At 33.4% G+C, this 19,667-nt stretch overlaps 1 protein-coding gene across 6 annotated transcripts in view; it reads left to right on the forward strand.

Annotated features, from left to right (window-relative positions):
* DOCK3 (dedicator of cytokinesis 3) overlaps window positions 1-19,667 on the forward strand; it is a 499,318-nt gene that overhangs the window by 349,629 nt on the left and 130,022 nt on the right. For all 6 annotated transcript variants that reach the window (XM_074283356.1, XM_074283357.1, XM_074283358.1 and 3 more), the window contains one exon: window positions 1,800-1,947. In XM_074283356.1, coding sequence (XP_074139457.1) covers window positions 1,800-1,947 — 148 coding nt within the window. The remainder of the gene's footprint in view (window positions 1-1,799; window positions 1,948-19,667) is intronic.

Below are 19,667 nucleotides of genomic sequence, written 5' to 3' on the forward strand. Positions count from 1 at the left end.
AACAAAGGTCTACTTACTGTGCTGGGACTAGTGGACTTTACTTAATGAAGAACTTACAGCAACCTATATTTTGTGTTTATATGAATGCTCTCTTGATGTTGTAGGAAGCTATGGTAAGCATAAAAACCGATATCCTCTGCTTACTAAAGACTTCTCTTCTTCATATTAAGGTGGAGTAAGGATCTGGCTCAATCCCCTGAAGTATGATATAGATCAAATAACTTTGGCTAAGAAGTGCAAGTTGTTATCCTTATCCTTCCATAAATTGCCACTTGGCCAATATACTAAAGTTTAGATTACTAATATAAATCTTTTAACATTCCCAGGGTACACGTTTCTATAAAATCCACATGTAATCAGATTTTTGTATTATCAAGGAATAAAGTAAAAATGGAGTATAAGGAAGGTCTAGTATGTTGAAATCCAACTGTAATTGAAGAAACATTGGACTGATATTTAAAAGACTTCGATTATAGATTTTTCTCCAACAGTCAAATGAAACTAGTTGATCTAGTTCAGAGTAGAAGTGAGGGCAGCTAGGTGGCCCTATGGACAAAGATGTAGACCTAGAAACAGAAAGACCTGATTTCAAATGTGGTTTGGCTACAGTAGAATAGTAAATATTACTTACCCCTTTGAAGTTCTTCACCCTCCTTAGGGGTGACGTTTCCTTGTACATGAAATTATCGTCCAATTATATATGAATTCAAATCTGGCCTCAGACACTTACTAGTTGTGTAATCCTAAGGCACTTCACCCTGATTGCTTCAGTTTCCTCATTTGTAAAATGCAGGTAATTATAGATCCTACCTCCCATGGCTGTTGTGTGTAAGATAATAAACACACTTAACAGAATGCCTGGCACAAAGTAAGCACTATATAAAGTTAGCTTTCATTGTTGTTATTGTTAGAATAAAGGTTGGCAAATCTGACTTGCCACCTGTTTTGGACAGCCCACAAGCTAAGAATGGATTTTGCTTTTTTTTAATGATTGAAAAAAATTGAGATGTGAATACTATGATATGCAAAAATTATATGAAATGCAGATTTTAATGTCCATAAATAAAAATTTACTAGAACCCAGCTACACTCATTCATTTACCTATTGTCTGTGACCTGCTTTTACACTACATTGGCAGAATTAAGTAGGAACAACAAAGACCTTATGTGGTATTCTCATTTACTTTGCACTGCTGCTTGGCATATGACAAAGAAAGTTTTGAATATAGAATTCTATAAATGCCATCCAAGCTATGAATATGTTCAATTAAAATCATTTGCTTATGTACTGATATCAAGATTTATTAGTACTTATCTGTGTGAAAAGACATTTTCAAAAATTTAACATGTAAAATCTCAGACAGATCAGCATTAAGAAATGGCATTTATGATCAATTCTGATTATAGGGAACACTAACCTTGAAACCTATTTAAGTGAAATATTATTCCTCCCAAAAAAAGAATTCCATTCTTCTCATTAGTGGATCGATCTGTATTACCAAAAAAGTGCTGCTCAATTATTATTATTAACTTAATAAAAATGTATGGAAATTTATTTTCTCTCTTTTTACATATCATCCCTTATTTTGCCTCTTGATCCTCAAAGCTTAAAGTAATAATTACCTGGGTCTTTATCTAAAAAGTTTACCAGCCTTAGTCTAAGAGAGGTTTGCACTCCCATCTAGCTCTGATATTCTGTGCTATCTTATGTTCCAAATATGAGTATGTATAAATCAGTTATCAACTGGCATAAGCAGAAATTGAAACCAGATTAAATCATGTTTTTTGACATTTTCTAGGTCGTATGCTGCTGAATGATTCTAAGAAAGGTCCTGCCCATTTACACTACCGACGCCCTTATGGCTGTGCAGTCTTAAGCATCGTAGATGTTCTTCAGTCACTTTCTGAATTAAAGGAAGAAAAAGATTTTGTTCTTAAAGTTTACACGTGAGTAAAGGATGCAATTTATATTATATTTATTATTCAATAATATAGGGCTACCCATATACATTGATATAGATTTTCAGAACTACATTGTAGAGTAAAGGTTTTGCAATTTTTGTGTTTCTTCTCTTCAACATAATTTTCCCTTTCTTAACTAATAATAAAGCTAATTTAATAAAATAATTGAGTTAATAAACTGCTAATTAGGTTAATAATTTCCCTTTCTTAATAATTAAGTTAATAATTTAATGTCTGTGTCAAGTATTCCATATCAAATCTTCATTGAATTTTTGAATCTGATGATGTTTGTATGTTTTTTCCATTTTTTTCTTTTTCAAATAACCAGGTTGTTTTTTTTTTATTTGTCCTTCACAATATCATTTCATTGACCCTTTTAAGGACATTTTTTAAATCTCTTAATACATAGCTACATAGCCTAGTAAAATAAATTCTCACATGAGCCAGATCCAAAAATGTGTACCTCATTTTGCATCTTTCTGGCAGGAAATGAATGTAATGGTTCTTTTCTTTTTTTCTTTGATTTCTTTGTATCCATATATATCCATGTCAGAGAATATCCGTAGTTTGATAAATCGGTGGGCAGTTTCAAATTGCTCTTCAGGATTGCCAAACCAATTCACAGCTCCAGGATCTGATCCCTTATGTGAAACCCGTCAGAGAATGATAATGGGTCATATTTCCCTGGCCTAGTAAAAGAAAACCAAATTCTATAAAGAGCTGAGATTTACTCTCCATCAGTTTACCACAACAAAATTATAAACTTCATTATTAGACTACTCATGGGGCTGGTTTGAAAATGTGCTAATGAGCCAGTTACATTTCTCACAAAAGCAATATACTTCTTCTTGACTAGTAGTAAGCAACTGGAGGAAGTAATTGAAGAAAAAACATCAAATAAAGGTATTGTACTGTACATTCATTTATTAAAAACTTTTGTGAAAATAAAAAATATCAGTAGATATCTCTATGAACTTTTCAATATATTCTCTTCCATCTAAGAGAACTTAAAATCAATTTCTTCTCTCTTATCATTTTTGCTTCTTTTAATAAATTAGCCCTATCTTAATTTAATAAATTAATCCTAACTCTAGCTATTATATGATGCAGATTTTCCCTACATAATGGCAAAACTTTCTTCAGTAGCTAATGCATCATCGAGCTCTGACTTAGTTAACATTTATACATGTTTCTGCTTAGATTAAGTTTTGACACCATCAACTACATTTGACCTCTTTCAGAAAAAATTGACAAAATCTGTTCTAAATTCATTTTGGCTTCCTTTCCTGGATACTTAGGACATGCTACATTTTATTGGATCATAAGCATCTGATTAATTGCATTAAAAACATTGTCTGTTTTCTTTCTTCTGCCGTAGCATTTGTGACAGGCTAAGTTATTGTATATTATAACATTACTCCAGCTGTGAGGGTCTAATTCTTTACCTTTTTCTTTTTATAAGGAGTTAAATGGAACAGACCATCTTCAGCTTCCCCTTTTCTACCTACACATACTATATATTTTCTTTTCTCTCCATATATCTCCTACTAATGATTATAGTTGAAATTTTAATTCAGATTAGGTTTGATTAATGTATTGTTGAAGTCATGTTTTTAAACTTAATTTCTTTAAAAGCAACAACCAACCTTGATACTAATTCCAGTATGTCACTTCGCAAGAAATGAAATTGCAGTAAGTTGCCTATCTAAAAGCTTAGTCAGACTATAAATGAGAGAGACCTTTCTAGAGAAAGTAGTATTTATTAGCTCTGTTAAAGAGTAAATTGAGATTAAGATGTAGGCAAGGGTTTTTTCCCTGACTTAACAATGCTATTTAAAATTCAGATTTTCAAACAGGTCCCTTAAATGATTATTATTTGGAAAATGGTTATTGTGGGCAGTATAAGAATTTCTCCTGTGACTAGTACAGGACTTAAACCTACATATTATATCAACATAATGTATCCAACTCTTATTACAAATATTTTAAAATGGGTTTCCAGGGGAAATGATGTTTGTTATTTCACTAGAGCTGGAAGCTTAAAGTATTTGCTCATAGCTAATTGACAGCACTACAACATATACTGAAGATGAGGCTTTGCAAAGATTTTTTAAAAACTTTTGAGCAGTTTTAATCACTGGGGTTGGTTTAAAAAAGATTCAATCAGTTCTTGATATTCTCATAGTCTTCTTTTCAATATGCATTCTTCACCAGGGATACAGAGCCAATTCTTGCTATTCAGGTACCAGAGTACTTAAAAAAAAAAATCATTAGATTTTCCTTCCTTTAGGTTGTTTTCCCTTCATATTCTCCCATGAGAGACTGGTTTACTGGAATGGTCAGGGATCTCATTAAAGTGTACATCCTCCACTAAGGCAGATCATGAAAGTATAGGGAAAATAGCTATATTTAGACTCAGAAGACCTTGTTCCAGCTCTTTCACTTATGCATTTGGCAAATTATTTGATCACTTCAAATTGCTATTTACTTAAAAGGAGAGTGTTGCACTAGATCATTGGTATCAACTCCCAAGAATGGCCAGAAACAGATTAAAATATAATTGGCAATTCTTTAACAAAATAAAAATACAATATAGCAGATAATAATTTGATTATAATAATTAGCAATTAATTGATTATTAAATTATTAATTGGTAATAGATCATTGGGGGAGTTAATATGTAGCCTGCTTGAAAGGATCCATTTCCATTTGAGTTTGATATCACTGGACTATATGACATCCAAGGTCACTTCTCTGATCCTGTGACTCTTCGGTACCTTAGTATTTGACCTTCCTTAGTCATTGTGTGGTCAGAAAAAGAAATTCCTGGAAAGTCATTTTATTTCTAATCTTTGGAAGAACTAGAGAAAAGAGAAATGCTTCAGCTGAATGTGGAGAAGGTTATCTTGTGAGTGACTTGAGGAAATTTGAATAGAGAAAGAGGTCAGAAGCTGAATTTAGGGAAGAGAAATTCAGTGAAATTTGGGAATAAATGAACGAAATTTGAAAAACAATTTCTAGGCCCAGATACTGGTCCAACATCTACCTTTGTATTGAAAGAAGAGTTGAATCAAAGACAATTAAGGATGGTATGGACAATATTAAAGAATATCTAAGAGGATTAAAAAATATCCAGAAGACTTAAGCTACAGGGAATGAAGGATAGACTCAACAAGGAAAAGAAAGTGGTTAAATCAAAAAAGAGAGAGAGAAGGAAGTGGCACAAGTAGGGTGAATTGGCAGAGATGCAAAGGCAATGGGGAATGATGTGAAGATGTTGAAGACAAGGAAAGGAAATCAAGCGGGATTATCTAGGGTTTAGGGGCAATTATTAAATGTAAAAGTTTTAACCAGGATACACCCCAACAAACAAGTTTAAAAAGACATTTCAGTCTTGTTTTGTTGAACTAAACTTGCTGAATCACAGCATTTTTTGAGAATAAAGGAAATTTTACGGTGACTTGTATGGACTTTTGTGCTGTTTATGTGTCCAATGCAGCCATGATGGTTATCTGTGTTCTAAATGTACATCCAAGTTCCCTTCAGTATAAAAAGGGAAGGAACTCAAAGGATGTTTGTTACAGAGAATAAATTATCTGTAAAGAAAAATGAAGTTTCAGTAGGAAATGAAGTGAGGTAGAAGAAGGGAGACTTGATCCTTGCCAGGAGTTTAAAGAATAAAAGATCACTAATCAGAACAGAGAGGAGGGAAAAGAAAGATGCACATTCCGGTAGTAAAAAGAAATTGGAGGCACTTTCCAAAGAGAGACATCCAAAGAGATGCTCTGAGGAGGAGGAAGCTATTTGTCCTTCAAAGAATGATCCAGGAAAGCCACAGAAGTTCTGTGTGAGAGAGCACCCAGTGAGGTGAAAAGACAGAGAAAAGTAGTAACAAATGATGCTTTTCTGCTCATGAATACTGAACCACTGATAGCAATAAAAGTATTCTTTTGACTTTCTTGGGATTTTTTGACATATCAAATCAGGTGACAGGGCCACTTTTGGAGATTCACAAGGGCATAAATGGCACAGTTAGAAGGAACCTAAAATGCACTGCCAACATTTATGAAATCTTGGACAAGAAACTGAAAACCAAAAGTTTGCAAGTTGTGTTTTCCTCACTATTGTTCATTGAAAGCAAAAGATTCAGAAAAGAAAAACTAATTTGGGAAGCAGTCAGCTGACTAAGAAAGTAGTATATGAGATTAGGATTTGAATCTCTGATTATGATTTACAATATTGTTGTTGTTCATCATTTCAGTCATGTCCAACTTTGTGTGACCCCATTTGGGGTTTTCTTGGCAAAGATACTGGAGTCTTTGTTATTTTCTTCTGTAGTTCATTTTACAGATGAGAAAACTGACAAACAGGATAAAGTAACTGGCCCAGTAAATGTCTGAGGCCAGATCTGATATCAGGAGAAATTAATTTGGGAAACAGTCAGCTGCTCAAGAAAGCAGTATCTGAGATTAGGATTTGAATTCCTAAATCATGATATATAATGTTATCAATGTAAAATTGATATCATATTGATTGCCTTCTCAGTAGTTGCCTCCTCAGTATCTCAGGGAAATGATAGGAAGGAAGGAGAGAATTTGGAACTCAGATTAAAAAAAATTAATGTAATTGGAAATATTTAACAAAATAAAAATATATTTTATAAAAAAGATTAATCTGGAAAAATGTGTTTTATTTAAAAAAAAGGATTAATCTGGAAGCTTGTGGAAAATATGGGCTAGAAGACATTAGGAGGAAAAGATGTCATTAAAACTAGAGCAGGTTAGGGAAGAAATGGTTGGGAGAATGGCAACATAGATCTTCCAGGTAGGTCACAAATCTTCTCATTGATATATTCTCTCCTCTTGCTGCTGCCTAAAAGTGGGAATTCATCTTTAAGATGCTTTGTGTTATGCTGATTCCTTCCCTGAGGATAGGAGAGAACTGTGCGCCATGTCATGGGGCTTGTCTTTACAATAGGTGTTCTGTCTCTTTCATCTGCTGGATCCCCAGCATCCAACAGGGTATCTACTAAAATCGATGTTTAATCAAAGCTTGTTGATTGATTGATCCATTTATTCTACTCAAAGAAAGGAGACAAGGAGAATCCTTGACATTTCATTTGTGGCCATCAAGTTTTTTTTCTTCTTTTGCAAATGATTGAATCTTTGTCTTCCCAACAGAATGATAAGAAAGAGATTTGCCTAAATGACAAACAAACAAAATCATGACCTTTTTATGCAACATTTTGACTGTAATATGTTCCCTGCTATCAATTGTGTGTTTATTGTGTGCCAGCACTGTGCATACAAATAGTGCTTATGCTCAAAGAATGCATTGTCTTTTTTTTCTTTTCTCATTTGAGCCTAAAGCTAATGAACATGGAAACTTTAATCTGCTCTGTTTTTTTCAGCCTGGGCTAGTTTGCCTCTCCTTAGTCAATTTGTTGGCAGTCATTCCAGAGGCTTACCATGTTGTTTCCACCCTTAGTGTAGATACCCAGACCCAACAGCAGCTTAGAAATCCTGAACTCAAGCAATCCTCTAACCTCAGCCTCCCCCAGAGACAGAGATTACGGGCATGTACCATAGTAAATACCCAGGAAAGAATTTGTATTCTAATGAGAGAGTCATTGTATTCATAAATTAGTATGTCCAATAGAAGTGCCGGATAACCTTAGAGATAAAGGAAGAAAAAAGAGAGGGACTGGGAAAGACCTTCCATAGAAAGCAGTGCTTAAGTTGAATTACAAAGTAAGACAGAGATTCCTAGGAAGGAGAGCCCCACTCCCCTTCTAGGTGGGGGGAAGGGAGGGCAGGGAGGGAAGGGGGAAACATGTACATAGGTCCAAAGACTGTAGGTGGAAGGAATTGTGAAAAACAACAGAAAGGCTGGTATAATTGGCCCAAGAAGTTTGTAGAGGGGAGTAACATATTAAAAGACAGAAAGAAGGGGAGGTTGTGAAGAATTTTAAATGCCAAGTAGAGTTTATATTGGATCCTAGAATTTTAAAAGAAACTATTTGAGTTTATCAGTAGGGGAATGGTATGATCATATCTTTTTTAATTAAAACTTTTTATTTTCAAAATATATACATGGATAATTTTCAACATTCACCCTTAGAAAATCTTGTGTTCTAAATTTTTCCCTCCCTTCTCCCTACCCTTCCCATAGATGGGAAATGATCCAATATATATTAAACGTGTGCAATTCTTTTAAACATATTTCCAGATATAGATATAATCATATCTATGCTTTCAGAAAATCAGGTTGCAGCTGCATGGAGGGTGGAATGGAGTGGGAAAAGATGATGAGAAGACCAGTTAAAAGTCTATTGTAATAAATAGTCCCTGTACATAGTAGAAGAGTTGGGATTTTGTGGCTGAGTCATTTCCCTTGTGTCCAACTCTTCATGATTCCATTTGGGGTTTTCCTGGCAGAGGTGCTGCAGTGCTTTGCCATTTCCTTTTTCCAGCTCATTTTACAGATAAGGAAACTAAGGCAGATGGGATGAAGTGACTTGCTTATGGTCACGTAGCCCCTTCTTATAAGACTGATACTGGCTATAGAGTGCAGATAGAACTATTTTTTTATTGTTCCAACTCCCTGAAATTGCTATAGCTTCTATTCATCAGGATTTGGATTCTCTAGAACAGTATATGTAATGTACTATACAATAACATTTTGTAAGGACAATGAGACCTGGCTAAGAAACAGCCTTGTTATTTCATCCTAAAGTGTTCTTTTGATCATAATCCCAGTTCAGAAAATAAACACCACAGGCAATCTTGGAGGTCACTCGAGTTAGTGAGATGATACTGAGAGAAGGGGTTGGCTACTGCATTAAGAATGTAATTCAATAAGACCCCAATAGATTGCTTCTCAGCCTTTCTGGAGTCATGACCTCTGGTCATTACTTATTTTAGTGTCATCCTGTGTTTAAATTGTCAAATGGCACATATTTGATTTATAGTGGATTAAAATTAATTTGGCTTTCAGAAAATTCATCTAACCTGAATATTGCTTTTAGTAAATAGATGTGTTGACTACACATTATTCCTTGGTGTGAAATTTAAGATGTGAGAAATTCAGACATATTCTATGGAAATGCATTTTTATTTAATCAAAATAAAAGTTTTATGGATTTACAATTACATTATTCATCTATTTATAAGCTATGCCCAAATGCAGACCATACTTCTAAAGTGACATCTTTGTCACAGGAAAAATGTAGGCATACGCTGAAAATAGCCTTGATCTCAGGCTGACCTCTACATTTATACTAGCCAGATTAAGGAGAAAGTGTGGTGAGTATTCAGACCAAGCCATTACTTTGGGGAAAGATGTATAATTCTCAGGTTTGTTAATTGTACTTGTTTACTAATATGAATTAAAATTTAGTCAGTCATAATGTACAAACTGTACGCTAATATTGACAATGTATTATTTGTAAAACATTTATTTTTCTTTAATTTTTCAAAAGAGATTAGTGTGATTAATCCCTCTACTGCTCCAGATCAGTATTCCTGTATTCCCTGTCATAAATTGTGATCAAAATAGTCATCACCTGATAACCAGCCTTCTTGTGATGAACCTTTGTATTTTTACAAGATTTTAGCTGTTTTAAGGCCAATCTTAAAGTCCTATATTCTTAATAATTTGTAAATGTTTTGCTATAAAGTCACTGAAAGAAGCACATCCTGACTATGTGATAGGTCAGCAAATAAAAACTTTATTATGCAGCGCTTTATCTTTTTAGTCAGACAATTTACTCTAGGAAGAGAACATCTATGATGTGGGGGATAAGCAACTTTGTCATAAAAAGACCTTTTGAAGGAATTGGAGATGTTTTGCCTGGAGAAATGACTGAGGGGTATCATAATGATAGTCTTCAATTATATAAAGGATTGTTATAGGGAAGATGGAATGAACATGATTAGCCCCAATTGAATCATGTTGGCCCCAGAAGCTAAGAACTAGGAGATGGGCAAATTTCAGCTTGACATAAGGAAAATCTTCCTAACAATTAGTGCAGTGGTTCATAAATTTGTGGTCCAGGGACCCCTGAGGGTCCTCAAGGCCTTTTCAGGGAGTCCATAATGTCAAAACTATTTTCATATCAATGCTAAATCATAAAAATACCAGGTGATTTTCCTTTATTCATTTTCATTCTCTCATGAGTATATAGTGGAGTTTTTCAGAGGCTATATGACCTGTTAGTTGAAGATTTCACTGCAAATATGAAAGCTGAGTTAATCTCTCATTTGACTAAACTTGCTATTTTGCTTGTATCAGTCTAGTTTCAACACAAACTGATCATTGAAGCAAATCTTTTATGTGAATGCTTGTCTACAAACACAAATGGTGTTGAAATATTCTAAGTATTGAATAATGTTTTGTAATCTCATGATTTATTCTGCTACAACTGTGTTTACATTCAGCCTGACTATGGCAAAATTGTGTTAGAAGTCATCGAGTTCTTCAGCAACACAAACAACAGCAAAAAATGTCAGTTTTTCTTAAGAATGTTCTTGATGAAGCAATAAGCATGAATAGTTTTATTAAATCTCAACCCTTAGGTACATGTAATTTTTAATATTCTGGGCAATGTAATAGGAAGTGTGCATAAAGCATTTCTGTTGCCTGCATCAATAAGAATCTTGTCTCAAAAGAAAAACACATGTACAATCATTTGGGTTGCAAGCTGAACAAGCTGCTTTTTTCCCCTGGAACACCATTTTTTACTTGAAAGAATGATTGACAGACAAACTGTGGTTATTCAGACTGGGATATTTGGCAGGCATTTTCTTGAAAAAATGAACTTCAAGGAAAACAACTGACAATATTTGTTGCCAATGATAAAATTCAAGCTTACAAGCAAAAATTAGAATTTTGGAAAACTCATATCCACCACAGTAAGCCTGAGAGCTTTCCACTACTTAAAGACTTTGCTGATGAGATCAATGGTGTTATTTACAAATGTGATTTTTTGATATTGAATAATGAAACATGTCAACATCTCAGTGAACCAGTATTTTCCAAATGACTAATACATAATATTATCAAATCATGCATAGATAAAAGATTCATTCAAAGTGCAAGATAAACTAATGGATTTTAAAGTAAGCAAGTATAAAAAGGTCATAGATATAGTTTCAGATTCTATAATCTTTAAGAAACTACTACTTGTCAAGTTTTAGTATAGTATGAAAGAAAAAATATCCAAAATTATCTTAAAAGTCTATTAAAATACTCCTCTCTTTTCCAACACATATCTGTGTGAGGCAAAATTTTCTCCATGTACTTCATCTAAAATAACATATCACAACAGATTGAATGCAGAAGCAGATATGAGAATCCAGCTGTCTTCTAATGCCAGACATTAAAATAGTTTGCAAAACTGAAAACAATATCACTCTTTCTACTATCATTTTAATTTTGAAAATTGTAGTTTTTCATTAAAAAATTATGCTAACATATAATTGGCTTACCATTGTTCTCAATGAGTTAATAATTTTTTGTAAATCATTTTTTTTAAGTTCTAAGATGGTAAATGTCAGTAGATATAATTCATATAAACAAAAGTTCTTTGAGGTACTCAGTAATTTTTTAATTTTAAAGGGGTTTGAACCAAAGTACTTGAAAACTGATAAACATAATAGAATTAGAACTTCTGCTGAGATTCATGACAATTCTGAAATTCTTCCAGCAATTCTTACAATATATTCAGCCTTTTTGAGGAAAAAGAACTCTTTTCATAGTAGCAGTACAGGTAGAAGAATGCTATACACTTTAAACAGACCTGAAGTTTGGGTTTGAGCACTGGCTCTTGTAGTTTCAGAAGAGCTCTAGTTCTAGAGCTGGGAGGAGTGATAGAACTTGTGACTGCAGAAGAGGAGGGGTCTTTCTTGAGTCTTAACCTAAGCACAAACTAGAAAAATAGTGAACGTACTTCTCCCCAGATTACAATACCTAGCACTGAAAACTCACCCCTCTGAACTAGCTCTGAAAACAGCAACATTAAAAAAGCCTGGAGTTTAGGGCAGTGCTTCTTTACCACCCAAGGGAGACATCCAAACTTTAACATAAAGTTCAAAAATCCATAAATAGGCTAGAAAAATGAGCAAACAACAACAACAAAAAGAACTAGACCATCAGAAGGTACTATGATGTCAGGGAAGATTATAAAGTAAACTATGAAAATAACAGTGTTATTACAACTAAAAACAAAGCTTTAAAGAAAAATGCTAAGAAAAAAGGCCAACATGAATTCCTGGAAGAGTTCGACAAAGAAATAAGAGTGGAACTAATGCATTGTTGGTGGAACTGTAAAATGATCCAACCATTCTGAAGAGCAATCTGGGACTGTGCCCAAAGGGTTATCAAAAATGTGCATACCCTTTGACCCAGCAGTATCTCTAGTGGATCTGTATCCCTAAGAAATCATGAAGAAGGGAAAATGACCCACAAGTGCACATGTGTTTGTAGCAGCCTTTTTGGTGGGGGCAGAGAATTAGAAAATGAGTTTATCAATTGCAGAATCGCTGAATAAGTTATGACATATGAAAGTAATGTAATATTATTGTTCTGTAAAAAAATGATGAACAATCTAATTTTAAAAGGTCTGGAAAGATTTACATGAGCTGATGCTGAGTGAAAGCAGAATCAATACACAGTACTGGTATACAGTAATAGAAAGATTGTGTGATAATCAACTATGAAAGAGTTGGTTCTTCTCAGTGGTTTAATGATCCAAGCCAATCCCAATAAACTTTGGAGAGAAAATGCCATCTGAATCCAGAAAGAGAACTATGGAGATTGAATGTAAATTAACACATGTTATGTGCACTTTTTTCTGTTTTTTTTTTCCTCTCGTGGTTTTTCCCTTTTGTTCTCATTTTTCTCTCCCAACCTAATTCATAAAGAAATGTGTGTTTAAAAAGTTAATATTTATGCATAACCAGAAAAAATAAAATAATTGATAAAAAGTGATAAGTGGTAAAGGCAAATTTGGGGAAAATGAGAATAATGCAAGAAAATTATGAAAAGAGAATTAACAGCTTGGTAAAAGAGGCAAAAGAAAAATGAAGAAAATAACAACTTAATAAAAAAATAAACCAAATGGGAAAAGGCATAAAAATTCATTGGAAAAAAAAGGACTCCTTAAAGTAGAATTAGCCAAGTAGAAAGAGAGATATAAAAGCTCACTGAAGAAAACAATTCCTTAAAAATTGGAATTGGGCAACTAGAAAACAATGACTCCATGAGTCGTCAAGAAATGGTAAACATAGACAAAAGAATGAAAAAAGAAAATATGAAATATCTTATCAGAATAACAGATCAAGGAGAAATAATGTAAAGATTGTTAGGCTACCTGAAATCTCTGATTAAAAAAAGCCTAAACATCATATTTCAAAAAATTATCAAGGAAAATTTCCCTGATATTTTAGATCCAGAGAGTAAAATAAAAATTGAAATAATCCACTTTCCCTTCTGAAATAGATCCCAAAATGAAATTCCAGAACTACCATATCAAGAAGAAAATATTGTAAGAGACCAAAAATAAACCATTCCAACATCATGGAGCCACAATTAAGATCACACAAGATTTAGCTGCTTCCACATTAAAGGAGCAGAAGGCTTGGGATATGATATTCCAGAAGGCAAAGGAGCTAGAATTACAGCCAAAAAAAAATCTAACCAGTAATATAATCCTCCAAGTGAAAAGAGGATATTTAATGAAATAAATTACTTTCAAGCATTCCTGATGAAAAGATCAGATCTGAACAGAACATTTGATATTCAGACATTAGATTCAAGAAAAGAATAAAAAGATAAATATGGAGGAGAAATAATAAGGAACTACATGAAGTTAAACTGTTTAAATTTTATGAGAAGTTGTTATGTATTATTGTAAAGAAAATTATATTTTTATTTATTAGGATGCTTAGAAATAATCTATATTAACAGAGGTCAAAAGTATGAGTTGATTATATTTAAATGATCTCCAAAAAAGAGGAATGCACTAAAAAAAAGGAAGAAGGGAGAGATAGAATGGGGAAATTATCTCATGTAATAGAGGTGCACAAAGAAGAGCCTTTACAATGAAGGATTTCATTCTCATCAGAATTGATTCGAAAAAGAAGGGGGGGAATACACACACACACACACACACACACACACACACACACACACACACACATACATAGTTGAGTATAGAAACTTATCTTACCCAATAGGGAAAAAGAAGGGGAAAGGGATAAAAGAAAGAATGGGGAGGTGATGATAAAAGAGAGAAGAAATTAAGGATAGCAGTACTCAGAAGCAAAATAGACCTGAGATGAGAGAGGATAAAAAAAGAGAATAATAAACAGGATGGAGGGAAATACATAGTAATCATCATTGTACAACTGGGTGACTCAGTGAGTAGAATGCTAGGCCTGAAATTAGGAGAACTCATCTTCCTAGGTTAAAGTCTGCCCTCAGATATTTACTATCTGTGTTTAACCTGGACAAGTCACTTAAATCTGACTCAGTTTCCTCATCTGAAACTGGAGAAGAATAGTGGAAAAGAAATAAACTAGAGAAGAAAATGGCAACCAATTCAGTATTTTTCCACAATGAATCAAACGTGACTGAAAAGGACAGAACAGTAATCATAACTGTGAATGCGATGGGATGACTTCATCCATTGAAGTGAATAGCAGAATAGATTCAAAACTAGAATCTAACAATATGTAGTTTACAGGAAATCTTTAAAGAAGCTCAAAGTAAGGAAGTGGAGCAAAATCTGTAATGTTTCAAATGAAGTAAAAAAAGGCAGGAATTATGATCTCAGACAAAGCAAAAGCAAAAATAGACCTCATATGAGATATAATAGAAAGAGATAATTTTGATAAAAAGGTACCATAGACAATAAAGTAATATTTTTAAATTTTTATAATAAATTTCTCTCATAAAAGCCTATTTTCTCAAATATATAGGGAATTGTCGAGTTTATAAAAATAAGAGCCTTTTCCCAGTTGATAAATTGTCAAGGAATATGAATAGTCAGTTTATATATAGTCATATAAAAATGTTCTAAATCACTATTGATTAGAGAAATGCAAATTAAAACAACTCTGAAGTATCAGAAATGACAAATGCTGGAAAGAACGAAGGAAAATGAGCTATTAGAAGAGTTGTTAACTAGTCTAACCATTCTGGAGAAAAACTTAGAAACATTTCCAAAGGGCTATAAAACTGCATACCCTTTGACCCAATAATAGCAGTACTGGGTTTGTATCTCCAAAGATTTTAAAGCTAAATGGAAAACTTATATGTACAAAAATATTTATGGAAGCTTTTTTTGTGGTGGCAAAGAATTGGAAATCCATGGGATGCCCATTAATTAGGGAATGGCTGAACAAATTGTGGCATGTGATTGTGATGGAATACTATTGCACTGTAGCAAATGATAAGCAAGATGGTTTCAGAAAAACATAGGAATACATATATTAAGCTGATGCACAATGAACTGAGTAAAATCAACAGTAATTGCAATATAGTAATGATGATCATACATGAAAGACTTAGCTATTCTGATCAATACAATGATCCTGTACAATTCCAAAGGACTCGTGATGATAATTTTCTCACTTTTTTACAACATGGATAATATGGAAATGGTTTGTATGATTTCACATATATAAGTAATATATTATTTGTCTTCTTGGTTGGTAGGTAAGGGAAAGGAGAAGGTAGGAGAGAATTTGGAACTCAAAAATTTTTAAAAATAAGTGATGTTTTTAAAAAGTTAAATACAACTTCATTATAGTTTCATAGTTTCTTCAGGTTGTCATCCATTAGTATCTCATGCCTTTGCTACCAAAGAGAACTCAACACTTAACTCAGGCAATCCTTGGCAGGATTTCCTTCTGTAATTGCCTACCATATAGTGTGAAGCTGAATTATTTTTATCTTATTTGTCAGGAAACCAGGCTTTTAAGGTGATCAGAAAGCAAATCAGCACTCTCTTTTCAGTGTGGTATCTTTGGTACATGGATCAGAAAATGTCTTCAAGATTTAAGCAGATATTATGTGGATAATAATGAGTAGGCATAGACCATAGGAGCCCATCCAGAAAGGTTCATGTTGACCCACTGATGTTGACAGATTGATCTTAGTGTCCTTGTTTAAACTAATAATGGAATGTTTATTGGCAATGAAGTATATTTTTCTTATGGGCAAATGATATTTGTAAAGCATTTTTGGCACAGAGTGAGTGCTATTATTCTCTGTCCTTATGTTCTTTGACTGATTAGCAAAATAAAAAGTTGTAAATTATTGATCACTTACATGGTGAATTTAATTCCATTAAATTTCATTGCTGCTCTCTCCTTCCCATAGACTTTTCCAAGACTAAATAGCATGATTTCATTGATAAGAAACAGAAATGAGCTCAGTTGGCAGATATTTATTGAACACCTACTATGTACAATGTATTGGCCCTAAAGCCTTTTACTTAGAATTTAGCTTGGCAGGGATGAAACCAATTTTAAAAAACACAGTAAATTATGTCACCACAAGGACATAGAATTTTATTTTGGATCCAGCAAAAATGGAATCAGATGCTAAATATATTTAAGACTTAAAGGGTTTTTAATCCAATTGGAAGATTGGCAGTATTAGAATACAATCACACAAGCCTGGCAAATTCCTAGGGTTATTGTGATTATAATCCTTGTGCTTATGAAAAGATTCCCATCTGGTAGACATTTCCAGGACTGATAGCTCACTATTTTTTGCTCCCTTTCAAAGTACAGAAATACCAAGAAATGTTTGTCTTATTTATAAATTTATTCATAAACCCCTTCCCAATTCAACATTTAGTGAATACCTTCTGTATGCTGAGAAGTTGACTTGGTTCCATATTAGAAACCAAGAGGATCTCAAAATTGAGAGGGAATAGTATCTGAGCATAAATGGCAAAAGGTTTTTTAGAGCATGAGTAGCTGTTGGCAGTAATATTCAGAATTCCTGTCACTAGGTAGAGAAAGTTACCATTCCTGAATGTTCTTCTCATATAATCAGGGAATCACAAAGCAGAGACTAAGCCTAGAATTTAGCAATGGACTTTTCATGACAATTCTCATGAGCTTTGGAGAGAACAAAAAATAATGGCCCCTCTGATAGTCACTGGCTCTTCCTGTTCTGATCAACCCCCCCCCCAACAATCATCTGAAATTTAATTTTGTGCAGAAATTATGTTTTTGTATCTTAAATCATTATTTCCCAATTCTTTTTTTGCTAGTTTGAGCCTTCCTTTTTCTGATGAAAACCAAGTCATTCCAATAGAATATTGTTAATCAACAATCATTTATTAAGGACCACCTATACACCAAGTACTCTACTAAATAATGGAGAGGCAAAAAAAGTAAAAAAAAAAAAAAAAAAAAAAAAAAAAACATGATCTTTGCCCCCAAGAATCTCACATTCGTGGTATTGGGGGGATACAACATGCAAAAAAATGTGCATACAAAATATATACAGTATAAATAGAAGTGGATCAAGAAGGAAGGCATGAGCCATGATGGAACCCAGGAAAGGCCTTCTGCAAAGGGTGAAATTTGAACTAAATCTTCAAGCAAGCAAAGAACACCAGTAAATACAAGTGATAAGGGAGAATATTATAGGAATGGGGAACAGTCAATGAGAAGAAGAGTAAGAGGTGAAGTGTTACATGAAAGGACCAATAAAAAGTCAGTGAATCATAAGAGAATAATGAAGAGAGTTAAGAGTAAGAAAACTGGAAAGGTACCAGGTTGTGAAGAGCTTTAAAAGCAAAAGAGATTTTTTTAAACATTTCTTTTTTTTTTTACTTTTGCTTTCCAAATTCTTTCCTTCACTCTAGCCCCTGCTGCTATTCACTGAGAAGGCAAGCAATGTGATATCAATTATACATATGAAATCATGCAAAACATACTTCCATATTAGCCATGTTGCCCAAATAAGCCCTGTCTGCACTCAAGAATTTATCAATTCTCTTTGTGAAGCGGGATAGCATTTTTCACTACAAGTTCTTTGGGACTGTCTTGGATTATTGTATTGCTGTGAAAAGCTAAGTCATTCACAGTTGAACATCATATAGTACTGCTATTACTATATATACATGTTCTCCTAGCTCTGCTCATTTTACTTTGCATCAATTCATGTGTAAGTCTTTCAGATTTTTCTGAGAGCATGCTGCTCATCATTTCTTAGAGCCCAATAGTATTCCATCATAATCACATACAAAAGCTTGTTTAGCCATCCCCCCCAGAAGGATGGATATACCCTAAATTTCCTATTCTTTGTCATCACAAGAAGAGCTGCTATAAATATTTTTATACAGATAGGTAGGTCCTTTTCCTTTTTTGCCCCCTTTAGGATACAAATACAATATTGGGTCAAAGAGTATATGCATTTTATAGCCCTTTGGACATAATTCCATATTATTCTCCAGAATTGTTGGGCAAGTTTGTATTATTATTGTAATTGTATTATAATTTTGTTGTAATTATATTATAATACCAATAATGCATTATTGTCCCAATTTTTCCACACTCCCCTCCAGCATTTATCATTTTCCATTTTTGTCTTGTTATCCAGTCCAACAGGTAAGAGGTGTTACCTCACAGTAAAAAAGGATTTTATATCTGATCCTGGAGATAACAGGGAAGCACAGGAGTTTATTATACAAGGGAGAGGGGTGTTACAAGGTCAGACTTAAACTTTAAGAAATCACTTTGGCAGTTGAATGAAGAATGGTTTGGCGTGGGAAGAGACTTGAGGTAAGAAAATCAATTAGAAGGCTATTGCAGTAATCCAGATGTGAGCTGATAATGGACTGCACCAGGATGGTGGCTGGGCAATAGAAAGAGATGTATGAGAGAGATATTGTGGGATTGGCAACAAATTAGGTATGTGCAAGGAAGATAGCTTTTTTTTTCAAGAAATCAAAAAACTACTCACCATTATTACTGAAGCAATTAACATTTTTTTCTATTTGAAAGGTCTCTAAATTCATTCAAATTTCTGAGGGAATTGCATTATTGGTGGCTAACTAAAAATGAATATGGGCAATTATTCCTTAAACCATGCTAAAAAATAAAGGCTCAAAATGATCAATAAATTACACATCTCTTAGTCAAACTTAAACTGAAAACTTGATTTTTCTTTAAAAAATCAAAGAATACCATGTCACAGTATTAGATATATTCTCAACAATATGTCATAGATTTAATGAATCCACCATTATACTTTAAAAAATCATTATTCATTTGAATATATTATACAACTGGTAGAAGAGAATAAAATTATCATTATATTCAAGTGAAGTATAAATCTCTCTAGTTTTAAGAGATAATTTGATAGTATGGCACCAAAGAATACTGATATGTAAAGTTGAGAAACATGACATTTTTTCATAGATCTCCTGGTAGGAAATCAGCAACTAATAGGAAAATTGCTGAGTTAAAAGAAGCAGGGGTCAGGAAGATTAGTCTAAAATTGGAAAGACATGTCAAAAAAGAACTGATCCATGATGTGAACAATCAGAACACTTGTTTCCAATGTATATTATTTTTCAAAGAAAGGTTCTCTCAAACAGACTAGGGAACATTTTCTTCAAAATAAATGTACGTTTGTAAACTTTTTCAACCCTTTCCTTACTGCTAGAGATCCCTAGC

The sequence above is a fragment of the Sminthopsis crassicaudata genome, chromosome 1, assembly GCF_048593235.1.
Source record: "Sminthopsis crassicaudata isolate SCR6 chromosome 1, ASM4859323v1, whole genome shotgun sequence".
Lineage (NCBI taxonomy): Eukaryota > Metazoa > Chordata > Mammalia > Dasyuromorphia > Dasyuridae > Sminthopsis > Sminthopsis crassicaudata.